The 21604-nt window shown below is 47.0% G+C and overlaps 1 protein-coding gene across 1 annotated transcript; it reads left to right on the top strand.

Annotated features, from left to right (window-relative positions):
• Nucleotides 1-93: 93 nt before the first annotated feature.
• On the top strand, nt 94-15655 carry IVD (isovaleryl-CoA dehydrogenase). The gene is made up of 12 exons (XM_083836878.1): nt 94-266; nt 1990-2079; nt 4047-4098; nt 6954-7123; nt 8039-8132; nt 8628-8764; nt 9832-9928; nt 12377-12470; nt 13672-13753; nt 14023-14127; nt 14737-14809; nt 14923-15655. The coding sequence occupies exons 1-12, from the start codon at nt 126-128 to the stop codon at nt 15054-15056; spliced, it is 1269 nt and encodes a 422-aa protein (XP_083693004.1). The 5' UTR covers nt 94-125; the 3' UTR covers nt 15057-15655.
• Nucleotides 15656-21604: the final 5949 nt, after the last annotated feature.

Genomic DNA, 21604 nt, shown 5'->3' with positions numbered 1-21604 from the left:
GGCTCCCTGTGACCTCCGCCAACCCTCGCCCCCGTACGAGGGGCCAGGCCGGCTGCTGGGCGGGCAGGGCCTCTCCCCGGGGCCGGGCCACGCTTGCGCACCGGTGCCGGCTGGGGGGGGCAGCGATGGCGGCGGCGGCGCTGCGGAGAGCGGCGGTGACGGCGGGCGGGGCGGGGCGGCGCCGAGCGCTGGGGTGGCCGCGGCGGGGCTGCGCCGGGCTGGCGGTGGACGACGCCGTCAACGGGCTGAGCGACGAGCAGCGGCAGGTACGGGCGGGACCGGGACCGGGCCCCGGCCCCGGCCCCGCGGCGCGCCTTCCCGCGGGGGTGTGTCGGCCTCGGCGGCCGCTGATTGGCTGCGGCCGCGGGGAGCTGACCTATCCCCGGGGCGCTCCCATGGCGCGCCGCCGCCACGTGTGCGCCCTGCCCGCGGGGCCCAGCGGGTGGCAGGGCCCCGGTGCGCAGCGCGGGGAGGGAGGGGGCTGCTGAGCGTTGAGGCTCTGCAGCGTTGTTCTCGTGGTCACCCAGGGACCTGAAGCTTTAGGATGTCAGTTCTGAGCTTTACGGTTTGCTCGTAGTCGACGCCTTGCCTGCTGCCAGCCGTCATAGTATTTATTCCCGATTGCCCCAGGGAACGGAATGATAGGCAGCGTCTTCACAGGCTTCTGCCAATGAAACTTTGCGTTGGTGCTTCTCGGATCTGCAGCTATTGCCACACTTGCTACATAATTATGACAGTGCAAGTGTACAGGTGTACAAAAAACTCGTTCATACTTCTTACTTTCTTACTTGAGAAGTGGAGTGCTGTAGTACTTACTACTATTTTCTTTACCTGGCTTGTATTTGTGATTTATAGGCTCACCAGCTTGAATCAACTTGATGTTTCTGTGTGCTTCTAAATTTAACAAGTATAAAAGGGAGAAAATAATCTTGTAACTTGTGCGTCTCTTGTGGAAAAGTTAAGAGAAGATCAGAAACAGATTTTCGGTAATGTTAATCTGTAAATTAAGAGCACTTGTAACTGTTATAAGCTGGTTTAGTGTGTCTGGGATGCCTGTCAGAGTCTACCCCCATCCTCCCACAGTCTAATGATTAACAATTTTAAGCTATTTTTTTCAAGCTTTATGCTCAAGTTTACTGCTGTCAATTTTGTTACAATGGAAAGTTTAAAAAAGGAGAAGAAAAAAAACAAGAAAAGAAAAAAGCCCATTGACAGAGGAATAAACTTGTTTGGTGGTACTGGAATCCAATGTCTGGGTAGCCATGGAAACTAACATATCTTTTTAATCTGAAATGAGAGAAAGGCAGAGCAGCTCAGGCATATTTTGCTTTGCTGCGTTTGCTGCTTCTACAGGTTTCAGTCTCTGTTCCTTCACCAGCATTAATGTGTGGGAATAAAGAACCAAGAGGGGAAAATTGGATTTTTAAGCTCTACTGTAATGTCTGTACAAAATTTTTAAATGTTCACATTAAAAACACTTAAGGTATTGTATAAGCTTATTTAGAGTGCGTATAGACTTCTGCAGAATGCGTGTAAGTAATTGGATCTTAACATTTAGAAGAACTTTGAGTTCATCTACATTTAATTAAATGAAACCATTGGCAGGTACTCGATGGGGATAATGAATCATGAGCTCTGTTCTCCAGTTTTCAAAGTTTCCTGACCCAAACATCCCCTGAAACCCCAGTGCAGGCAGGAAATAGTTCCCCAGCACACTCTCATGCTGGGGTAAGATTAAGTTAACTGTCAAGAGGAACTTAAGTTCTCTCTTGAGGACTTCTCTTAAGTCCTCTCGCAAAATGGCTAAAGGGCGTTTCATATTTTCTTTCAGCTAATAACCTGAAATACTGATTTCCTTATGATCTTGTGCTTCTGGGTTTGAGATCATGGAATCGCCTGTCAGGGGAGCACTGGAAGTATCCTAGAGAAGAAGATGACAATATATTAATGGGGTGTAACGTATGCGTTTCTCCTCACCTCTTTTCCCAGCTTAGACAGACCATGACAAAGTTCTGTCAAGAGCATTTGGCTCCGAAGGCCCAACAAATTGACCAGGAGAATGAATTCAAAGGCATGCGGGTAAGTATTTCATGCGTGCCTGTGAAATAGGTGGTAGTCTGTACTTTGATCTGTATGTAGGCTCAGACCAGGAATTCCAGCCCGCGCCACGGGAAGATAAGTGTCAACTCTTCAAACTTATAAGCTACAGAGAAAAAACAAACAAACAAACAAACAAAACTTTAGTTTCCTGTTTCTTCTTTTGTTAGTTTTTAACAACTTGGGGAAAGACCGAGCTAGTGTCAAATTAAAAAAAAAAAAAAAAAGAGATGGATTGGTAATGGTCTTGTTTGGATTCTCTTCGTGGTATTTCTGCTTGGCCCTGTTCAAAGACTCCTTCTCTAATATGTGTGTTGTACTCTCCTAGCTAGGACTCTTGTTGTGGACAGCCCGGATATCTGAGCTTCCTCTCAAATTTGCTTTGGAAATACTGTGTGCAAATGCAGAAATGTAGAATGGTATGACTGTTGAGCTGAAAATTTTCTTCCTAACAAAACCAACAAATTCTGCGCAAAAGAGAAGGTTTGATTGATAAAAAATTGATTGATAAAAAAAGGTTTGATTGATAAAAATGAGAGACCGAGAGACCTCACTGTTGGTTTTCATAAGCTCCACAAGATTTAAAACGTTCAGAACATCTGCTAGGATTTCCTACAGCTCTGATGCTGATATTTTCAGGGCTATGTGCGTGGCTTTGAAGTTAGCTATATAGATTTAGTCTGGCGTACCAGATGTCATCCAGTGCTATTGAATAATACTTTTTAAAGTCTCTGGAGGCTATTCACAGATAACTGTAATCGCTGGCCACCGAGTCCATGTGGGAAGCATTCACCTGCGTGTCCATCCCCTAACGGAGGAGAGCCTGCAGCCTGAAGCAACACCAGCGATGGCTCACCTAGCACGTGTGACCTTCGATGGTGGTGTCCCCTGCGCTGTGCCACGGCTTCTCTCTTCCTCTGTGATGCCGTGTGCCCCGCACAGCTGATGTCTGTGTCTCCAGTCAGGCAGCGGCTCCATGCCTCGAGCTGCGTGGCTGCAGAGCAGCGGTTAATGGCGTGCTGCTGTTGCAGGGCAGTAAGGCTGGGCGAAGGGAGGAGCTGGCAGTCAAGGACAGGCTGCCCTCTAGCAGATGGACTTTGTAGGGTGTGTGTCCAGCTGCACACAACTAAGCAGCCTTGTCCAGTCCCTGTGTGCCTCAGGTCTCCCAGGAGGCTCAAAAGCCTAGAGGCTCGTGTATGGAGTGGCCATTGTGGATTCAGCTCTCTTGGCTTCACAAGTCCAGAGTGTTCACCAGAAATCATCGTTTTTTATAACTTTTCTAATACCTTTGCCTGCCTCAGCAGTTGCTTTGCCTGACCCAGCTGTAGCACTTTTTTTTTTTTTTTTTTTTTTTACATAATCTCTCACAAGGAGGTTTCCTTGGCTTTACTCACCAGTTTCTGGTTTTGCTCTAGTCTTAAACTGTTCAGTGATTGCAACTCTTCTCAGTACTTTCCAGGCCTTCAGTCACGGATAACTTATTCTAGCCATGGCAATCACAGGCTAATAGACCTACACAGTGCTGCCAAAGCAGCGTGACAGGGTTGTGTGAGGTAAAAAGCAAGCATAAATTTAAGACATGACATCCTAACTTACCTTTAGCCAGAGACAGCACACGAAAGCCTAGAATTTTTGAAGGTAATTGGAGGTTTTAATTCATCTAAATTCTTAAACTGGGTAATGTGTTAAAATCTTAGGACCCGTCCTTCCCAGATTAAATTTAGGCTTGTGAGTTGCCTCCCTGCATAACTGGAGTCCTTAGGCCTGTGTGGGTTCTTGGTTCGCAGCATGGAGCTGCTGCTGCAGGAGGAATGGTACTGATGTGGTTATCTCTGAGGTTCCACGCAAACAAGGTAAATCGGTGTGTCCAGTGAGCTACCTGCGAAGACTTCTCACCCTGCTGCCCTGACCACACGTCTGGACTGATTTCTTTTGTTGTGTATTTGTAGGAGTTTTGGAAGAAACTTGGGGAACTGGGAGTTCTGGGGATCACGGCTCCTGGTAAGTGTTTTCCTGCCTCCTACCATCTGCTGGGTGATTCCTCACACAAAAGGTAGACGACTTAAACTCACTCCTCGTCTGTGATGTGACATCTGTTTTTGTCCAGAAGTTCCTGTTTTCATGTTTTTTAAAACTCTTTGGACACTTCTGTTGTTGTTTAACAAGGAAAAAGGAGCTTGAGTCAGTAGACTTCTGGACAATTATGAAATGGCTTTTACAACTTACAAGTACTGTTCAGAACTGCTTTCTCCAGATATACACGTAAAATAAACACATGCAACTTGAATGTGTTTGTGCTTCTCCCATATGAAGCGTTTGCTTCAAGTTTTGAAGCCTGAGAGCTACAGATAAAAGTATCCTAGAGCAAGCATCCATCTCTAATAGAAGAAGTTACAGGGTATAAAACAATGCTGTGAAAAGCTGTGATAGCTAATGGAGGGCTGACAGCATCCAACCCGTCAGAAAAAAAAAAAAAATCGGGTAAATCTCATTCAGCCTTGTCCAGGTTAGTTGAAAAGTGTTTTGATTAATGTTACAGATTACTGAGCCTGCCGTGGTCATGCTGAATGCACTAACGCAGTGTAATGAGGAGAAGCCCTTAGTGGAGAAAAGCAGCCAATGGGGCCTTTATTTCCCCATCGTAAAGTCTGTGTTTCTAGATGTGTGTGTGCAAAGGCTTCTGCAGAAGCAAGCTGAATAGCAATGCGTTGAAATAATGCCTCTGCATTTCTTTCCGTGGCACCAAGTCTGCTTGAAAGAGTCTCTATTTCTGCTTTCTTTCTCTTTACTCTTCCCAATTTACTGCTGCTCCTGTTTTTTCTCACTCTTACCTTCTTTCTTCTTTGATGTTGTGCCTGAGGCTTACAGCAGTTTCCCACACTATAAATAAGCTATCCCCTCATGAGTCCTGTCTTTTCTGATTTCCTGAAAGATTTACCTCTAAAACCTTGCTATGCCCAAACGTGCAATTTCTGATTGTATTGCTATGTGCAGTTTCTTTATTGGCATTGGTTTTGCTGTAGGAGGTGGAGGCTGGACCTGAGGATGTGAAGATGATGTGAAATCTTATGGGAGTGTATGGTCAATTAAATGGTGTGCTTCAGCACCAGTGGGTCAAGTCTATTAAGGAAACATTTTAAATAAGTGCTTTTTACTTTATTTTTAAAACTTAGTAACCTGTGTTGCTTTTGGGTAATTTTGTATTTATTTTTTAGAAAAAAAAAAAAAAAGAAATGCAAATACTTTGGAATAATCATACAGGCACATCATATATAAAGAGTAATTTTGAAAGGGCACCGTCAGCCTAGATCACTGTAGCTTGTATTATATAAATAGTTGTCTGGTAGGAATATTTTCTTGTACCTCTTGCAGTACAAAGTAGTTACGTACCTGTACTGCTTACAGCAGGCAGTTGCCTTTCCTGCATTGAGGCGACAGCATCCAACCCAGCAGGCAGTATAGAAAATCTTTTGTTTCGGCACACGTGAGAAGTGGTTAAACCCATCTTTCAGGATATTGAGAGTAAAAACCCAAACCCTGATTCAGGGTGGAGAGGTGATTTCGGAGGATAAAGAGCCCTGCAGATAAAGACAGCAGTCAGAATGAGTGACGTGGGAGAAAAGCTGCACCTAATGGTAGTGGCTGCTGTATTAATTCAGGTTAGGGGCAGCGGCTCTCTTTCAGCCCAGGTTATACACTCACTCATCTCTGTGGTCGCTGCACGTGCAAACATACTTGCTCTTACTGTTGCTGCTGCTTGCTTACAGCACTCTTGTTGATGACTAGTTGGTGCTCGCAGATTATTTCCCTGGCTAGTTTGTGGTGGCTTATGTCCTCCTGTTTTAGTTCTTCTCTTGTCAGTACAGTCACTTGCTTCTTGCCTGTTAAGCTTTTACTTTTGGATGAAACTGTGTTTGTGTGTATACAAATGTCTGTTTAAGTAGATGTATTTATGTAGGCTGTCAGCTGCTCAAGGCCATCATGCATTTCTCAGCCACCTTTTTTTTGTTTTGTTTTGTTTTTTGTTGCCTTCTCCCTCCTCATCTCACCCTGTGTCTTTAATCTTATCAGCCCCTGGTTTTGGACTCAGCTCAGGGTGCCCAGCTGGACTCGCTGTTACAACGGCTGTGTTGCTGTCTCGCTTAATCTCTGAAATCCATGTTCTTGCTGCTGTTGAATTACAGCAGTTAAATTTTAGGATCATTCTCATTCCAGACCAGTCGTCCCTCAAAGTGTTGATCTCCTGCATGTTTGTGGGCATTAGAAGTCGCTAATACCCCAGATCTTAGACCAGTTTGAGGGTTCCTTTTTTTATTTAAAGGTCCTGGTTAAGACAAACGTAGTTGGACTTTGCAAACTTTGCTCCTTTTCCCCTCTCCTAATACAGGTTGGCATTTTATGATTTAATCTTCATGATGGTATTAACGTTGCACTTAAGGATAGTTGCCAAGAAAGATTTCTTGCTGTGCAAGTGTTGGTAGCATGTCTTAGGTATATCCTTACCGGTTTATATTTATGAAAATAATATTATATATTTATGAAATATATGTATTATATATTTATGAAATGTGCTTTACAAGAACAAATCACTATCGATTGTGATGAAGAAGTAATGTCGCTGTACTTTTAAGATAAAACTCAAATTCTGAGAGGATGGGGAAAGCCAGAGGTGCCCAGCTCAGAGAAAAAACAAAAACAAACAAACAAACAAAAACCAAAACAGCAAAAACCAGCAGCCAAAACCAGCAGCTCTCTTGTAACTGTCTCAGATCTCTCTCAAGACTGAGCCCAGCCCTGGGGTCTTGTGCATGTGTGCTGTGTCCCGTGGTGGTTAACGTGAGGTTTTTTCTTCTCAGTGAAGTATGGTGGATCTGCTTTGGGGTATCTGGACCACGTGCTGGTGATGGAGGAAATTTCTCGTGCGTCAGCAGCTGTTGGGCTTAGTTATGGAGCCCACTCCAACCTTTGTATCAACCAGCTGGTGCGGAACGGCAACGAAGCCCAGAAGGAGAAGTACTTGCCCAAGGTATAAGGCAGGATGGGGACCGGAAAGCATCCTGGTTTGGGTGGTGGTTTTGGGGATGAGTGGGGGGAAGGGGGTTGCATGCTTTAAGGAAGTGTTAGGGAATACAATAGATTTTGCTGCATTACGAGATTTGGGACACTAAAATACAACAGTTCACTAGATTTAATGTTTTTGCTGTTGCTGGTCTGGTCTGTCACTACCCATGTTTTCTGAAAGCATGTTTTTGTGCCTGGCTTCTTCTATCCGGCTTCTGTTTGTAGTTATAGGGGTGAAGAGTCAGAGTTACCACTGTATCCATATGCTTGTGGAATGAATGCTTTTTTTAATGAAAAAGCATACCCTTCTTGCTCGGGGCGTCTACTTGTTTCAAGTAGGCAGCAACAGAATAAAGCCCAAAAAAACTTTGTAACACAAAAAAACAAGAAGCAGTGTGTCCACCTGCTATTTTAGTAGGAGTGTGGGGAGACAGGGCTATGGGAACACTGCTAACAACTTCCCAATCTCTTTCCACCCGTCTTATTGGCCTTTTGTGTTCAACAACTCTTGTTTATCTAAAAGGGCAGTTGTGAAGTGTGGAGCAAGGAGCTTGTGAAAGGCATATGGCTGCCGGCACGGTTCTTTTGGCACCTTCCTGGAGGTAGCTGCGTGCAGCTCTGTTTATAAAACACTCGCTCAGATATGAGTTGAGCCATCCTGCTCCTCCCGCTGTGATTTGGTTCTGTTCCCTCAGCACAGCAGCACAGGGGAGCTCCCTGTGAGGACTCCACCAGGAGCAAAGTCTCTTTTTTTGGCAGCTCTTGCATGGAATAGCTAGTATGGAGATACAGCACAGAAAAAGGAGTGGAAGGCACCCTAAGGAAGGAGCAGGAACAGTGCTACTATTCCACCTCTTTTTCTTTTATTTGTCTCTTCCAGCTAATCAGTGGGGAGCACGTTGGAGCCCTAGCGATGAGCGAGCCTAATGCTGGGTCTGATGTTGTGTCCATGAAGCTGAAAGCAGATAAGAAAGGTAAAACCTGTCAGGTGCTTCCTGGGTGGGTAGCCAGCATAAATGCCTCCTGTAAACTTAAACTAACCTCCCTAACACCGTTCAGAAATGGTGCTTAGCCTTGGATTTACCAAGCAATGTTAGTGGCCTTGTACTACCTCCCAGAATAATCTGGGGTAAAGCATGCGTAGTGAAAAAGCAGAGTGATAAAGCAAGGTAGTGAAGACACAGGATGGGTGGTTTCATGTCCAAAAGTGGACTTCTGATTGTGGTGGTGGAATATGGTGGTATGATGGACCTAGTGCTAGGAGCCTTCGTTTGTCAGGGATTCATTAAACTGACTTTGGACTCCAGAAATGAAGGAAATGAGTTTTCTTGAGCTTGAGAAAGATTTGTTTGTGCTGTTTGTGGGGATCTTAGAGCATCCTTGAAAGCCTGTTTTGAAACAAATGGGGTGAGGATGTCGGTGTTGCTCTGTCTGTTGTGAGCTAACAGACTGCAATTCTGTGCTTCCAGGGGACTACTTTGTTTTGAATGGGAACAAATTTTGGATTACCAACGGGCCCGACGCAGATGTTCTCATTGTTTATGCTAAAACAGACCTAAATGCTGTACCAGCCTCCCAAGGTATAACTGCGTTCATCGTGGAGAAGGTAGGTTTACATTACTGTTTAGTAACTCTCACAATTTTATTCTGGTGTTGTTGTTTTTTTTAAAGCTACCTCCTTCAGCCTAACAGGCTTGTTTAGAAACCAGCTAGTTTTATTTCCACAACTGTCACCCCCTTTCTCAAAGACACACTATTTCCTGCCTGAATTTTATAAACTCATGAGGTTAGGCCTCTGCCCCAGTGATACAGTGTGTTGCACTGCCAGCTGGGAGCTCCTGGATTTTGGCATCCACGCACATAGCCAGCCTTTTGGGCTAGAAATGTGGAGAGAATGGACAAGATCCTAATAAAAATGAACTTTGCTTGTTGCCCAAAATTGTCAGGAGTTATGGAGACCCTATAAATCTGTCCTACTGTCCTGTGATCTATCCCTGCATTTTTTTTATGCCAATACATTGAAATAACATTTTTCTTTGCGCCCCGCCACCCCCCCCCGGCCCCTTCTTTCACTGCGCTTTTGGATTCCTGCAATGACCCAAACATGCAAGTAAAAGTGATCAGAAACAGGGCTTTTGATAGGGATCTCTTGGGAAACCGGGATCTTTTGTGGTCTTTCTTCCCTTTTAGTTAATTGGGGCTACACTAGACACATTTCCATCCCCACAAGGAAGATAGGAAGCTGTAATAAAATAAATGGTACTGGAAATAGAAGATCTCAGATCAGTAAACCTTCTGATGGCCTTACCTGACTGAGAGACTAGAATAGTTCAGGCACTGTCAGTGCTTGCAGTCCTTGCTGTAGAAAAGTGCTCATGTTGGCGGCTGGCCAAATCTCTATTTGCTTAATATTTATGTGCAACAGAAAATTAATCCACTCCATTTGAAAAGTGGATCCACTCAGTTTGCCACGTGTCCACGTTTCTCTGTTTATTTGCTTCCTGCTTGTACTTGTTCCTGGTTTTGTTCCCACAGTGGGCACCTCTTTGACTCCCTTCTGGTGCTCCACACGTAGTCATGTGGTCAGGGAAATTTCACACATCTGTAGTGATTTTTTGTCTTTCAGAACTGAGAGATTTGAGACTCATTTTTAATGTCTTGGCTTCTTTGCAGGGAACCCCAGGTTTCAGCACAGCACAGAAGCTTGATAAGCTGGGAATGAGAGGGTCTAACACCTGTGAATTGATCTTTGAGGACTGTAAGATCCCCGGTAAGCTGGCTTCAAATCATGGCAGTATGCATGTGGGGTGGTTCCTTCTCTTCTTGCTTAGATAAATTGGATCACCAATTACATGCATGTTCAAACTGTGACCTAGAGGGCTTTGTAGATGGTTATCTGCTCTTTGGCAACCTCCTAAGAGCTGGTGAAATTGGGAAGGTGCAGTCTGATGGATTCCAATGAACGAGCACGTCCGATGTTAGATCACTCTTGTTTCTCCCTCAGGGACCTAACTCTTAACCACTGCTTTTACAAAGCCTAGATGAGGCTTTCAGAGAAACTTCTGATTGTTTCCATTACAGCTCCCCAAATAGTACATAGGAGAACTTATTTGCCTTGAAGTTTCTTTTCTCCAAAAATGATTGAAGGCTACCTGCCAGCCTTCTGGTTTGTTTATAACATTTCTGAATTCTTGTGGTGTCAGGGCCTGAAAATAAATGTCCTTTCCGCTGTTAATACAGCAGGGGCAACTGTAGTGGCTATTTTTGTTGATAGAAAGTTCACAGCCACTCTACAGCAAGGAGAGGAGATCCCTTATCTGAACTCCAGAAACCCCCAATAGTATGTCTGCAGAGCAAGCAACTCCACTGCTCCCCGTACACAGAACAGCTGCTTTGCAGCCTGTGGAAGGGTTTCAGCTGAAATCTGACATTTCTGACTTGACTGAATCCCTCCACTCTGAAATCAGAAAGGCCAGTACCTAGAGTCTTCAGATCATCTTCTGGGTAATCATCTGCACAGAACAGCATGTTCTCATGGTAACAAGATTCCATTTTCTGATAGCTCGGAGAAGTACATCGCTGCATGTTGGAAGTTAACACACTTTGCACTATGGCCATTAATGCTGCTTCTGATTTTCTGCATTGGGAGCTGAAGCGTTTTGCTGTTTCATATGTCTGCAGGATCTTTCTCTCACATCAAAATGTCTTCCTCTAGCACTGCAATTCCATCAGCTTTAAAATACAGGGGGTTTGTTGTCAGCCATGCTCCACCGAGTGTTTTTCTCATACTTAGTGGATTCATTTGGTCATGTTGCTTTCATAAAAGTTGGTTCAGAGCGTCAATTTTCATTGCTGTGACATGCAGCCAGCAAGCCCACCCCCTCCTTGTGCAGTCAACACACATCCTTTAGCAACCTGTGTACATATCCATCCCTTTTCCCAGGACGTACAGGAAAACGTTCAGGCTCTTTGGTCCTTTTTATTTGTTTTCAAGCTGTAAGATGTCATTACTTATGAACAGTTACGTCACTTTATTATTACTGATTCTGGCATTTGTGTTCTGTTCTTCAAAGTGATGTTTGCTATTAGTGTTTTTCTTTGTTTCTGGACATGTGGGGGAACAGATGCTGAGTTTTTTCTCCGAGAGCCAAGCATCATTCTTCCTCTTTTAAACTCATGATCCTGGTCCTGTAGAAGCTGCACTTTTCCATACAGTACACCAGCACGCTCTTCAACAAGCAGCAGAAGACAATGCAGTCCTTGAGCTTCAGCCACTGAAAGAGATTATTTACTTCAGGAGATTAGCTGCACGTGTCCACAAGTGCTGCCACATTTTCTCATTGCATATTGCACCTCTCAGATCTCTTGTGATCAAAGCCTGAAGCATATGTCAGTTCTTCGGTGGGGCATGCTAAGTGAATAATCTCTGTCCATCTGCAAAGCAGAGTTGGTAGGCTGTAAGTTCTCTCCTGACAGTAGGAATACAGCCTTACTGAGATGAGCCTTTTGTTCCTGCTTCTGTTTATATTGTTAACATCAGTGCATGCTTTAGGTTGTCCCACAATGACATGGCTTTCAGTCTTTTTCTCAGCCCATTATCAAATGTGGTTTTTTTTCTGTTCCATTTTCATCATGTACTCATCTTTGAAAATGTGTATTTGTAACAAATGCAATGTTCTGCTCAGTTGCCCTCACAGAAAGGGTGATAAGTTTGCATTTTCCAGTCTCAGAAGGCCAATGTATAACCCCAACACGTGCTGAGTGGTGAGCTTTGGTTGGTTGCCCGTGCAAGTTTTGATTCCTGTATTAGGAATGCCCAGTGAGGTGACCTGAGTATATCAGATGAGAATTTGCATTAATTTCAAATACCATCCAATGTCTGCTGAGTGTGGTAACACCTTTTGGTCACTGTCAGTTTGGGTTAGATACAAACTAATGGGATGGTGAAGAGGGCTCCCAGTTTGTCCTCCAGGTAGATTAAGTCTCCTATTCACGTTGATACAAATGCTAAGCTGGAAGGTCTCAGCTCAGATACACTTTATAACCATTTACTGCTTTTCCTTTTTGGCTTTGTATGGATTGAAAAGATGTTTCAGTGGCAGGGAGTGTATACATCGAATCTCAGCCTGTCTAGTTTGCCCTGAATGTTTGCATCTCAAGCCAGAAAGAAAGTTGTGTATGAGTAAAAGCTTGGTAAATCATTTTCTTTTGATTGCAGCTGAAAATATCTTGGGGACACTGAGCAAGGGAGTCTACGTTTTGATGAGTGGGCTTGACCTGGAGAGACTCGTGCTGTCTGGTGGGCCACTGGGGTAAGGGTTTGTCGTCTTTCATAGATTATGAGGCTGGAAAGATGGTTCACAACCACCTAGCCCAGTGGGGTCTGAAAGTGGGATCACACCTCTCCGTAGGATACTGGGATACTGGGGCAGCTTTGGAGAGAAGAGGAAAGTGTGGCTGGAGGAGGTGGCTGGGTCGGAGCTGTACGAAGGAAGCAGGATCAGGGAGATCTGTAGCTTCTGGGAACTCATTAGCTGCATTATAACTGCTCTAATGGGCTCCTGCTGGAGAGTGCTCAGCTCGGCACTCCTAGGCAGCTGCGGGGCGCTCTTCTTTTGCTCTGCGTGTGCTCCGTCTTTTCTGTTAGCTCTCCTCACCTCTCCGTTCTTCATGGAGCCTTTTCTCCATTTGAAAGCATCTAGGTGAAACATGCTGAGGGCTAAGGGATAAAAGAAGCAATGCAAGAAGGAAAGTTTGGGAATCCCTGCCCTCTGGTGTTGCGCAGGCAAGATTGTTCTCTGGATTGATCATCCAGAACATGGTTTTGAAAATGTTGGTCTTGACATAAATGTTACCAGGAGTGGTAAGTCTGCTTCAGTCCCTGAGAGCTGGGAATAGCCAGCTCTGCATTTGTGTTACTGATTCTTTAAAACTTAAAAACACTATCCGGACTGCCACACAGAAGGATCGTCAGACTGGATAAAAGGTTTGTTATTTGCTTACTCAGTCCTTAAGGTTCCTAACAACTTATTTTTCACCGCACAGCCCCTTTGTCTCCTCCCAAGTGGTCTCTCTGTGCTAACCCTCATGTGGACAGATTATCTTCCACAAAGCAGGAAGAGGGTTTTTCACCATTCTTCTCTACGCTTTTTTATGTCATCGGCTAATGCTCCTTCTGTTGGTCTTCTCTGGAGACATAAGGCAGCACAAGCTGTCCCAGCTACAGCTGTAAGAAAGCTCTTCAACTCCCCATCTCATTTCCCTGAATTAAGAAGGTAAGGCCTTGCCACAGGATGTCCCAAATGGGCAACGTGGAGAACGCTGGGAAGAAAATATGGCCTCTTGGATTTTATAGCATTGTTTGAGTGGAGCTATAAGAGAGACAGCAGCAATTATTTTATTTTTTGTAGGTAGAAGAACCTTTTTGCCTTAGACTGAGCTTGCAAGATTTCATCATTATTTTTCTGTTGATTGTTCTATTGTCTTCCTTCTCCTATCTGTGCTTTTTCTTAGGATCATGCAAGCTGTTCTTGACCATGCAATTCCATACCTACATGTAAGAGAAGCATTTGGACAGAAAATTGGCCAGTTCCAGGTGAGACAGAAAAGGAGTTAGAAGTTTTTCTCTGTTTTTTTTTTTTTTTTTTTTCTTAAAGAGAAGATGGGGAGCCCTTTTATGGAAGGGCTTTTCGTGGGGAGGTAGTTTTGAGTTTGTACTGGGGCTGGGAAGTAACAATGTGGTTTGGAGGTGAAAGGATCTCTGAGCCTGTTTACCTGAGGCCACTCCCCCCCCTTACTCCCTGTGGTATTAAAACGTGAAGTTTTAACAGCTGTAAAATGGATCTCATCTTCTGTGACGTGCAGCTCATGCAAGGCAAAATGGCTGATATGTACACGCGGCTGATGGCATGCCGGCAGTACGTCTACAACGTGGCCAAGGCCTGTGACCGGGGCCACTTCAACGCAAAGGTGAGCTTGCTCCCAGGTGGGCTCTGTCTGCAGGGGGAATTCCCTTTCCTTCCGTCCCACATTGTGAGAGGGTGAATGTTCCGTATGGGGGTTAAAATGACGTGCTCACAGTTCTCCAGGTGCTGTTTTTCCCCACTAGAGAAAAAGAAACCGCAGTCCTACAAGGGAACAGATTTAGCAGGATCAGTAGGTGTTTATTGGAAGCCCAAACACAGTATCCTGCCTGTTGTACGGGGCTTCAGCAGTCGTTCTGAGGTGTTATCGCCTCTGCACACCAGCACTGTCACCACATGCCTATTGAAGGAGAGAACTGAGTGATAGAGCAAAGCCCTGCATCCCAAATCAAATCACATTGGTCTCCTGTGGGCATGATGTGTTTGTGAGGACCAGCTCCCCTGCTGCACTTGTTTTCCTGTCTTCACGCGGCCTGACACAAATGCTCTGCAGTGACAAAGACTGCCCCAGCTTCTTGCTTGCTGGGGAATGAATCCCGTGCCTTTGTGAGGTGGTTCGGGCTTGTCAGCAGATGTATGTGAAGTAATGAAAAGGTTGGAGAAGGGCAGGTGGCATCTTTCCTGACTCTGTCATGGTTTCTGTCTCTCCTTGCAGGACTGTGCCGGAGTGATCCTCTACTCAGCGGAGTGCGCTACCCAGGTGGCTCTGGATGGGATTCAGTGCCTCGGTAAGGTGCAGTCTCTGGCAGGGCTTGTGGCTTTGAGCGTGCTCTCTCCTATCCCACCTTCATCCCCTGAAATGAGAGAGAAGAAGCAACTCGTGACATCTTTTTGCTCATAGGTGGGAATGGTTACATCAATGACTACCCGATGGGACGCTTCCTGCGTGACGCCAAGCTCTACGAGATAGGGGCAGGCACCAGTGAAGTGCGCAGACTTATCATCGGCAGGGCGTTCAACGCAGCTTTCAAGTAATGTCTGCCAGGGAAAAAGGCAGCACCCTGACCACCGTGAGGCCTTTGACAGTAGATACAGCAGCGCACAACTCTTTTCTTCCTGTGATTCTGGGATCGTCACTCGTGGACTCTTTCCGACCCGCTTTGTGAACAGATGCTGCTAGACTGGGCTTGGGCAGAATGAATCAGTCTGTAGCAGGGAAGGAGAAAAATACATACTTTTTTCTTCTCGTGATCAGCCTGATTCTCAGTGTTGCAGAGCTGAGGTTCATCAAGGAGACGTGTTGCTATCAAAGCAGGCTGTTGAGCAGCACATCTGGAACAAGAGGCGGCCACTGCTGAGCACAAACTCAATCCAAAAAAGGGATGAGGGAACAATTTAGTTCTCTTTTTAAAATCGAGTGCCACTAAATAGCTAGCATTTAGCATGCTACCGCTGGAAAGGGAAATTTCCTATTGTCACCTTGCAGTGGGATTGATAACTTCTGTTCTGGGGAACTCGGCCACCTCCGTGATGTGGGTGGCGTTACCGTGAATGCTTGAGCATCATAGCTGCACAACTGGTGTGTTAGGTGATGATTCTTAAAATCATGTTAAAATACCACATCTGTTTCTTTGCATACTGCCTTTCCTATTCCTGCTGCTTCTCAAGATATTTCAATGCAGCCCAAAGTCTTTGCTTCTCTGATTGACTGCCTCCTGCTGAGTTATTCATTCCGATGTGTCACTATCCATCATTCTGGGAACAGTTAAAATGTCAGACCTGTATTGTGACATCCATGAATGAAGCAGTCAGGAGGAGGCTGACTTTTTAGGTTGGGGTTATTTGTTTTTTTTTTCTTTTTTTTTTTCTCTGAAGATTGTTTTTTTGGCAAAAGCGTGCGTTCACACTCCGCTGTTGGTTGGCTAGTGAAGTCAATGAGCACAGCAGTATTCGTGGGTGTCTTCAGAGCACATTATATACAGTAAGTTGAAGTTTATCTAGCCTTAATAAAGAAAATGGCACAGTATGCTGCCAGCTTTAAAGAGTGAATCATACGGAAAAATTGGATGGTGTAAATATGACAGGAGAATGAATTAAACAGTTGCCATATAGGCAAACTCCCAGAAGCTTAACATAAAGAATTTAAAGCTTTTTGTATTATTTGGTTGCAATTGACATCTATCTGTACTAGGTGACAGTAGCCTAATGCTGAATTTTAAAATACTACAAATTGAAGAAAAGCTCACCTTCCTGAATTGCCAGGTAGGTCACCCAAGTATTTATTTTAAAAAAGTAAAAGCAGAGCTTCAGTTCTTCTGGAGTTAGAAACAGCTTCTTAATGGGGGCAGTACTTTCTTCCTAAACTTCATTTTTATTCAGCTACAGTGGGATCATTCTGGAAGTGTCCCAGGGTTTAATTTTCAATCTTCATTTCTGGGTAGAGCTAGTGGAGAGGGGACAGAGGTGACATTGCCTGTCAAGAATATCTCACTGAGCTGCACCTAGAAATGTTTTGGAAATAAGCTTTGTCTGGAGCAGACATTTTATATTTTACCACCAAGTGATTACAGATGTCATCATCTGTACCTGCAAGTGACAAAACTGCAGATGCTGCACCCCAGCCTGGTGTCCCTGTGAGAGCCTTGGGGCAGAAGTTTTCAGATCTGCCCGAGTGATTTGGTAGCAGATCCTGCTGTGACAAGTAGTGGCAGTTGTGCAGCCCTTGTACCTCCGAGCACTGTGGTCTGCTTGCATTTTTTCCTGCAAGCTGCGGCCGGAGCAAGTATGCAGGAACCGGTGCTGCAGGGTATGGTGCAGAGCTGTCTGCCTTCCAGGGTAAGTGCAGCTCCACGTCTCAGTAAATAAGCAAACCTCATCCGAGAGGTGGTGGGAGCGCTTGCCAGGGAGGTGAGGAGTGTGAGCACGGTGTCTCTAATGCGCATCGGAAACTCGTATCTTGCCTGCGTGTTCTGCAGCTCTTTAATATGGGAATGAATCACTGCAATTTTCTGTGAAAACTCTCAAAAGAACATTGGAGCTGAATCATTGTGTTATGATCTGTCTCCAGCCAGAGGAGCTTTTCTGAAATGAATGTCAGAGCAACATCGGGATGTGGCTAGATTCAGATTGTTTAAAAATATATATTCTAGGCTGGAAGGGATCCGCAGCTTTTTAAACCTGTCCTCTTAACACCAGAGAGCTCTATTTTTTTTAATACAAATAATAAATAATGCCTTCGCTTTCTAGGCTGATCAGCACCTTTGAGTTAAAGGTGTAATGAATCAAAGTCTAACGCATCATGGGACGGGGTGGAGAGAGGGATTAATAAATCTCAAGCAGGGTTATGTTAATCAAACCTCGTCTGCTTCCACAACAGCATGGCACGGGCTGCCTTTCCTTGCACGGAGCAGTTTTCACTGTGGTGTAAAAACAAAACTCCCAGCGCACCGGGGAGTGCTCCAGTGTTTAAGGGTAAGGGGTTTTTAATCTTTAAGCCTGTGTCCCTGTGGCGTTTCCCAGCAGAGGGCAGGTGCAGACCTCATCTGGTACCCGCTGCAGCGTCTCCAGGCTGGCAGCAGCTGAGGGACCAGCGGTGCCTTCTCTTGCCCACCCTTACTCGTTCTTACCTACTACAGCTTTTTTTTCCCACTAATTGTTTAAAAATAAATATGTATGTATATAGAGAGAGATAGTGATGCACTGAGGCTGTGCCTCGGGCCCCCTCTGGAGAGCAGCAGGGCTAACAGGGAAAATGTGCAAGAGCACTGTGCCTCTAACACGATCCTGAGGGATCATGTTAGAGGCACAGCTCTGAATTTGCAGTGGAGGTTTTCCTAGCCTGATAAACACGTGGCTGTTAGCAGAGCAGGGTTGATGTGCTGCACCCTTCCTGGTTTTGAAGATGCTTGCCCTGTTTGCAGCTGGCTGCTCAGCAATGGGGAGAGAGAAAACACGGAGAGCATAGGAAATTATTCACAAGGTTAAAAATAGTTTATTTTAGCAGCGTGTTTAAAATGGGGAGATTTTGAAAGAGGCAGATTTGTAGGGAAGCTTCTCCTAGTTTATTAGGGATTCAGAAATGCTTCCTGTCCTGGGAAAGGCAGGGGTGAGAACACGCACTCAGCAGCACCTGCCCACGGAATGAGCTTTGAGGTACTCCCATCATTGTTTTGAATGTGTAAAGCATCCATCCTGTAGCAGCTGGGTAGGTTTCACAGGTTAAGAGTTTATTGATTTCTTGAAAGAAAAACCACACTCGGTTCGCTTGCTGAAGCTGCTTGCTCCTGGGGAATCCAGCTCAGGTGATTTATTTTTTTGTTGTGTGCGTTCAGGACTGCTCTGCAACTCATTCCCTGAGGTTGCAAACCTGATGAAAGAGCAGTCCTAGCATAATGACCTGAAGGTAGCAAAGCTCTGGCTTGGTTTGATCTTTTAGAGGTGAATTTTGCAGCTCAAGTCATTCTGCTGAGCAACAGCTACGCTTGCCCTCAGCTCATGTGGACCTGAGGATGCTTTAATCTCAGGATCTCAGCTGCAACTGCTGCAGTGGGTGGGTGCGTGAGACCGAGGCGTTCAAAACAAAGCAGGTTCTCAAATTGTTTTGTGCAAGGGACGCGCAGGAAGTCTGGGGTGAGTCCTCCTGCCCAGTTTTCCTGCTGCGTGCTGCTGCTCTGCTCCCTTCTAGCTCTTTCGCTGTACAGCCGCGTTGCGATAAACACCCAATTTGCAAGAGGAAACTTGTTCTGTGTCCTTAATTGATGCCCCTTTGCTCTGCGAGCCCTCGCTGGAGCTGTGAGCTTGTTGTGTAAAAGCTGGGCTGGGGCTGAGCTAGGGCCTGGCCAGAAAAGGCACTGAAATGGATCTGCTGCAGAAACCCATGCTGAAAGAAAGGTGGAAGAACGTGAACGACTGTTATTACCTCTGGGTGGAAGATGTCAAGGAGAAGACAGGCTGTGACCCCACCTCTGTCCCGCCTCGTGCTTCCCGGGCAGGTGGGGCCATGGCTCCTTCACATCACGTCCAAACCTGGCATCTGTTGGAGGGGATGCCCACAGGTGTTTCCTTTATAAACACCATCAGGACGGCGGTTTTAGAACAAAAAACTGCTGTGGAAGGGTCTGGTTCCTACGAGACCAGCCCTGCTTATACCTCAGAGCCCTGGCACGGTATGAGGGTAAAGCAGGGCCAGGCCCCGCCGCACCCAGCAGGATGCAGGCCCCCACGTTTGCCCAGGGCCATCCCTGCTTCTCAAGGGGGTCTGTGCCTGTTGCTTCCCCCTTCAAGCCCTTCCAGAGCCGTGCTGGGGCTGCTAGCTGGGTTTTCCAGGCCACTGCCTTGCTGCAGGACCACCCGCCGGCTCCCGTCCCACCGCAGGCCCTGGGGGGAAGCAGGAGGCCTTGCAGCTGCTTTTGCGGTGGGGGCAGCGTGCATGCGCCCCTGTTTGTGCATGTGTGCGGCAGAGGATGCGGTTTTTTGCCCGTCAGGCTGATCCACAAGGGGAAGGGAGGCTTTGTGGTACGAGGTGACACATAATGAAAGTGGCAAAGAGTCTCACTTCCACCGGGCGGAGGAGACACGTTGAGGCGAAGCAGCCCTGCGGTGCTGCACCTCGCTCCTTCCCCATGCACCAGCACTTCAATTGTGTGGCCCTGCTTGGAGCGGTGTTAAAAATCTCTGCTCGTCTGGGCTTTTGCTTTGCTTCTGGCCTTCCCCCGCTGTGGTTTACGGTTGGTGCTGGAGCAGAGCCCTGCTGCTGTGTCACCTCCATCCTGCGCGCATGCGGCTGAGCTGCCTGCTTGCTGGGGGCGCCCATGCAGCCGCGTGCTTTTGCTGCCCCAGATGCAGGAAGGGAGATGGCAAAATCCCCTTCTGGAAATAGGGAAGGGGCTCAGCCAGGGGCGGTGGAAAGCAGCTGCTGCGGGGGGAGCAGACCCCGGTGGTGGCTGCAGCCCCGCACAGCTGTGCTGAGCCATGCTGCCCCTCGCAGCGACGCACCCGCTCTTCCCGAGCAGCGGCTGGGTAGGGAGATTAGAAAGAGATTTCTTCTCCTTATAAAAGAATTTGCAACTGTGAAGGGGAGACAAAAACATTCTTGAGCCGAGGGGACAATATTGTGCGAGAGAGGCCCTGGGGGGGCAGAGCGGGGATTACTGCAGCGGAGCCCGGGGTTGCACCACTTGCACCTGCTGTTTGCTGAAAGGCTGATGCTGAGCAGCAAGCAGCTGATGCTGAGGCCCAGTTGTCAGCCTGAATGTGGGGGGAAAAAAAATAAAAAGCCTCCGATCAGTGCTCTCGCCAAAGGAAATGGCAGGCATCCCATCTGTGTGGCTGGAGGAGGAGCGTCTGTCTGTCCTCCCAGCCCAGGCTGGCACGTGGGGATCGGAACCAGCACCCCTTGGGCATGAGGAGGTCGAGGGTACCGCGTACCCCAAAAAAACAAGGATTTGAGGCAGGGCCAGTCGCATACAGCATGCGTGGGGCTGGTGACGGTAGGACAGATGTACCCTGCAGCACCAGGACCAGGGAGCAGCACTTGCATCGCTTGGCATCATCACCCAGGGGTGCCTCAGTGCGAGGTTCCCAGCGCCCTGCAGAGCTCGCTGCAGCTGCCTCCGGGCACAGTGGTGGGAGCAGGGTGCCTTCCCTTCCTGCAGCTGTTCCTGGGCATAGCTCGCGTGCCCCAGGCTTTTCCAGGGTGAAGGGGATTTTACTGGCGTGATGCTTTCCCCATAGAGCCAGCCATGTCCTCTGACAGCTGTGCTGGGTGCTAAGCACACAGCCTGTGGTCACCCTGTGCCTCACTGCAGAGCAAGGAGCTTCTCCAGAGCCAGGACAAACCTGTCATCGGTCTGATGATATTTCAACTCACCGGAGACCCCCGAGAAACAAAAAGGCAGCTGGCCATCAGTCCGACCCTGAAAAACAAAGGGAAAGGTTATTTTTCCAGCCTGGTGGGATTCAGCACCCAGGTGCTTGCACTGGGGCAGCTGCCAGGACCCACTCGAACTCCCCCGGCAGCCTTGCCACTGGAATGATTTCTCTTGCTGCAAACCTTGCTTGGGTACAGCCAAAACTCACGGCTTCTCCACTGGCCCCGAGCATCACCTGGGGGAGGTTTAAAAACAAAAAAAATGCAGCTGGGGCAAACCTGACGGGGCAGACATGGCTGTGCCCTTCCTCGGCATGCAGAGCTCAGCTGTTCTTGGTGTGAGCTGTCCGGCCGGCCGGCCCGGTTGTGTTTCAAAATACAAATACAAATACAGCCCCTGATGTTCTGCCCTCTGGTCAAACAGCCTCCAAGACGCTTGGAGGGAAGGCTGCTGGCGGTACCCAGCAGGAGGAGGGGGGAAATGGGTGCTCGCTCCTTCCTCTTCCTCCTAATCCTGCTGCCAGCCCCAGGGAGGGAAGGGCAAGCTCTGGTGCAAAGCAACAGCGCCTTGCGGAGGAGCTGGGAGTGCAGTTACTGAGGAAGCATGGCAGCGGTGCTTGCCCTGCTTGATTTTGCAGTTCCTTCCCTTCCTGCTGCTGTTCAGGACCCTGTTACTGGCAGAATTCTACCATCACCCTTGGGAAACATCCCTAAT

The sequence above is a fragment of the Anser anser genome, assembly GCF_964211835.1.
Source record: "Anser anser genome assembly, chromosome: 5".
In the NCBI taxonomy this organism is placed as follows: domain Eukaryota; kingdom Metazoa; phylum Chordata; class Aves; order Anseriformes; family Anatidae; genus Anser; species Anser anser.
Note: the sequence above shows the minus strand (reverse complement) of the source record. Positions and strands in the feature narration are given on the sequence as shown.

Coding starts and splice junctions, on each gene's coding strand:
- IVD (XM_083836878.1), top strand. CDS start 126: ATGGCGGCGGCGGCGCTGCGGAGAGCGGCGGTGACGGCGGGCGGGGCG. Junction 12,471..13,671: donor CTGTCTGGTGGGCCACTGGG/GTAAGGGTTTGT, acceptor GCTTTTTCTTAG/GATCATGCAAGCTGTTCTTG. Junction 13,754..14,022: donor AGAAAATTGGCCAGTTCCAG/GTGAGACAGAAA, acceptor TGTGACGTGCAG/CTCATGCAAGGCAAAATGGC.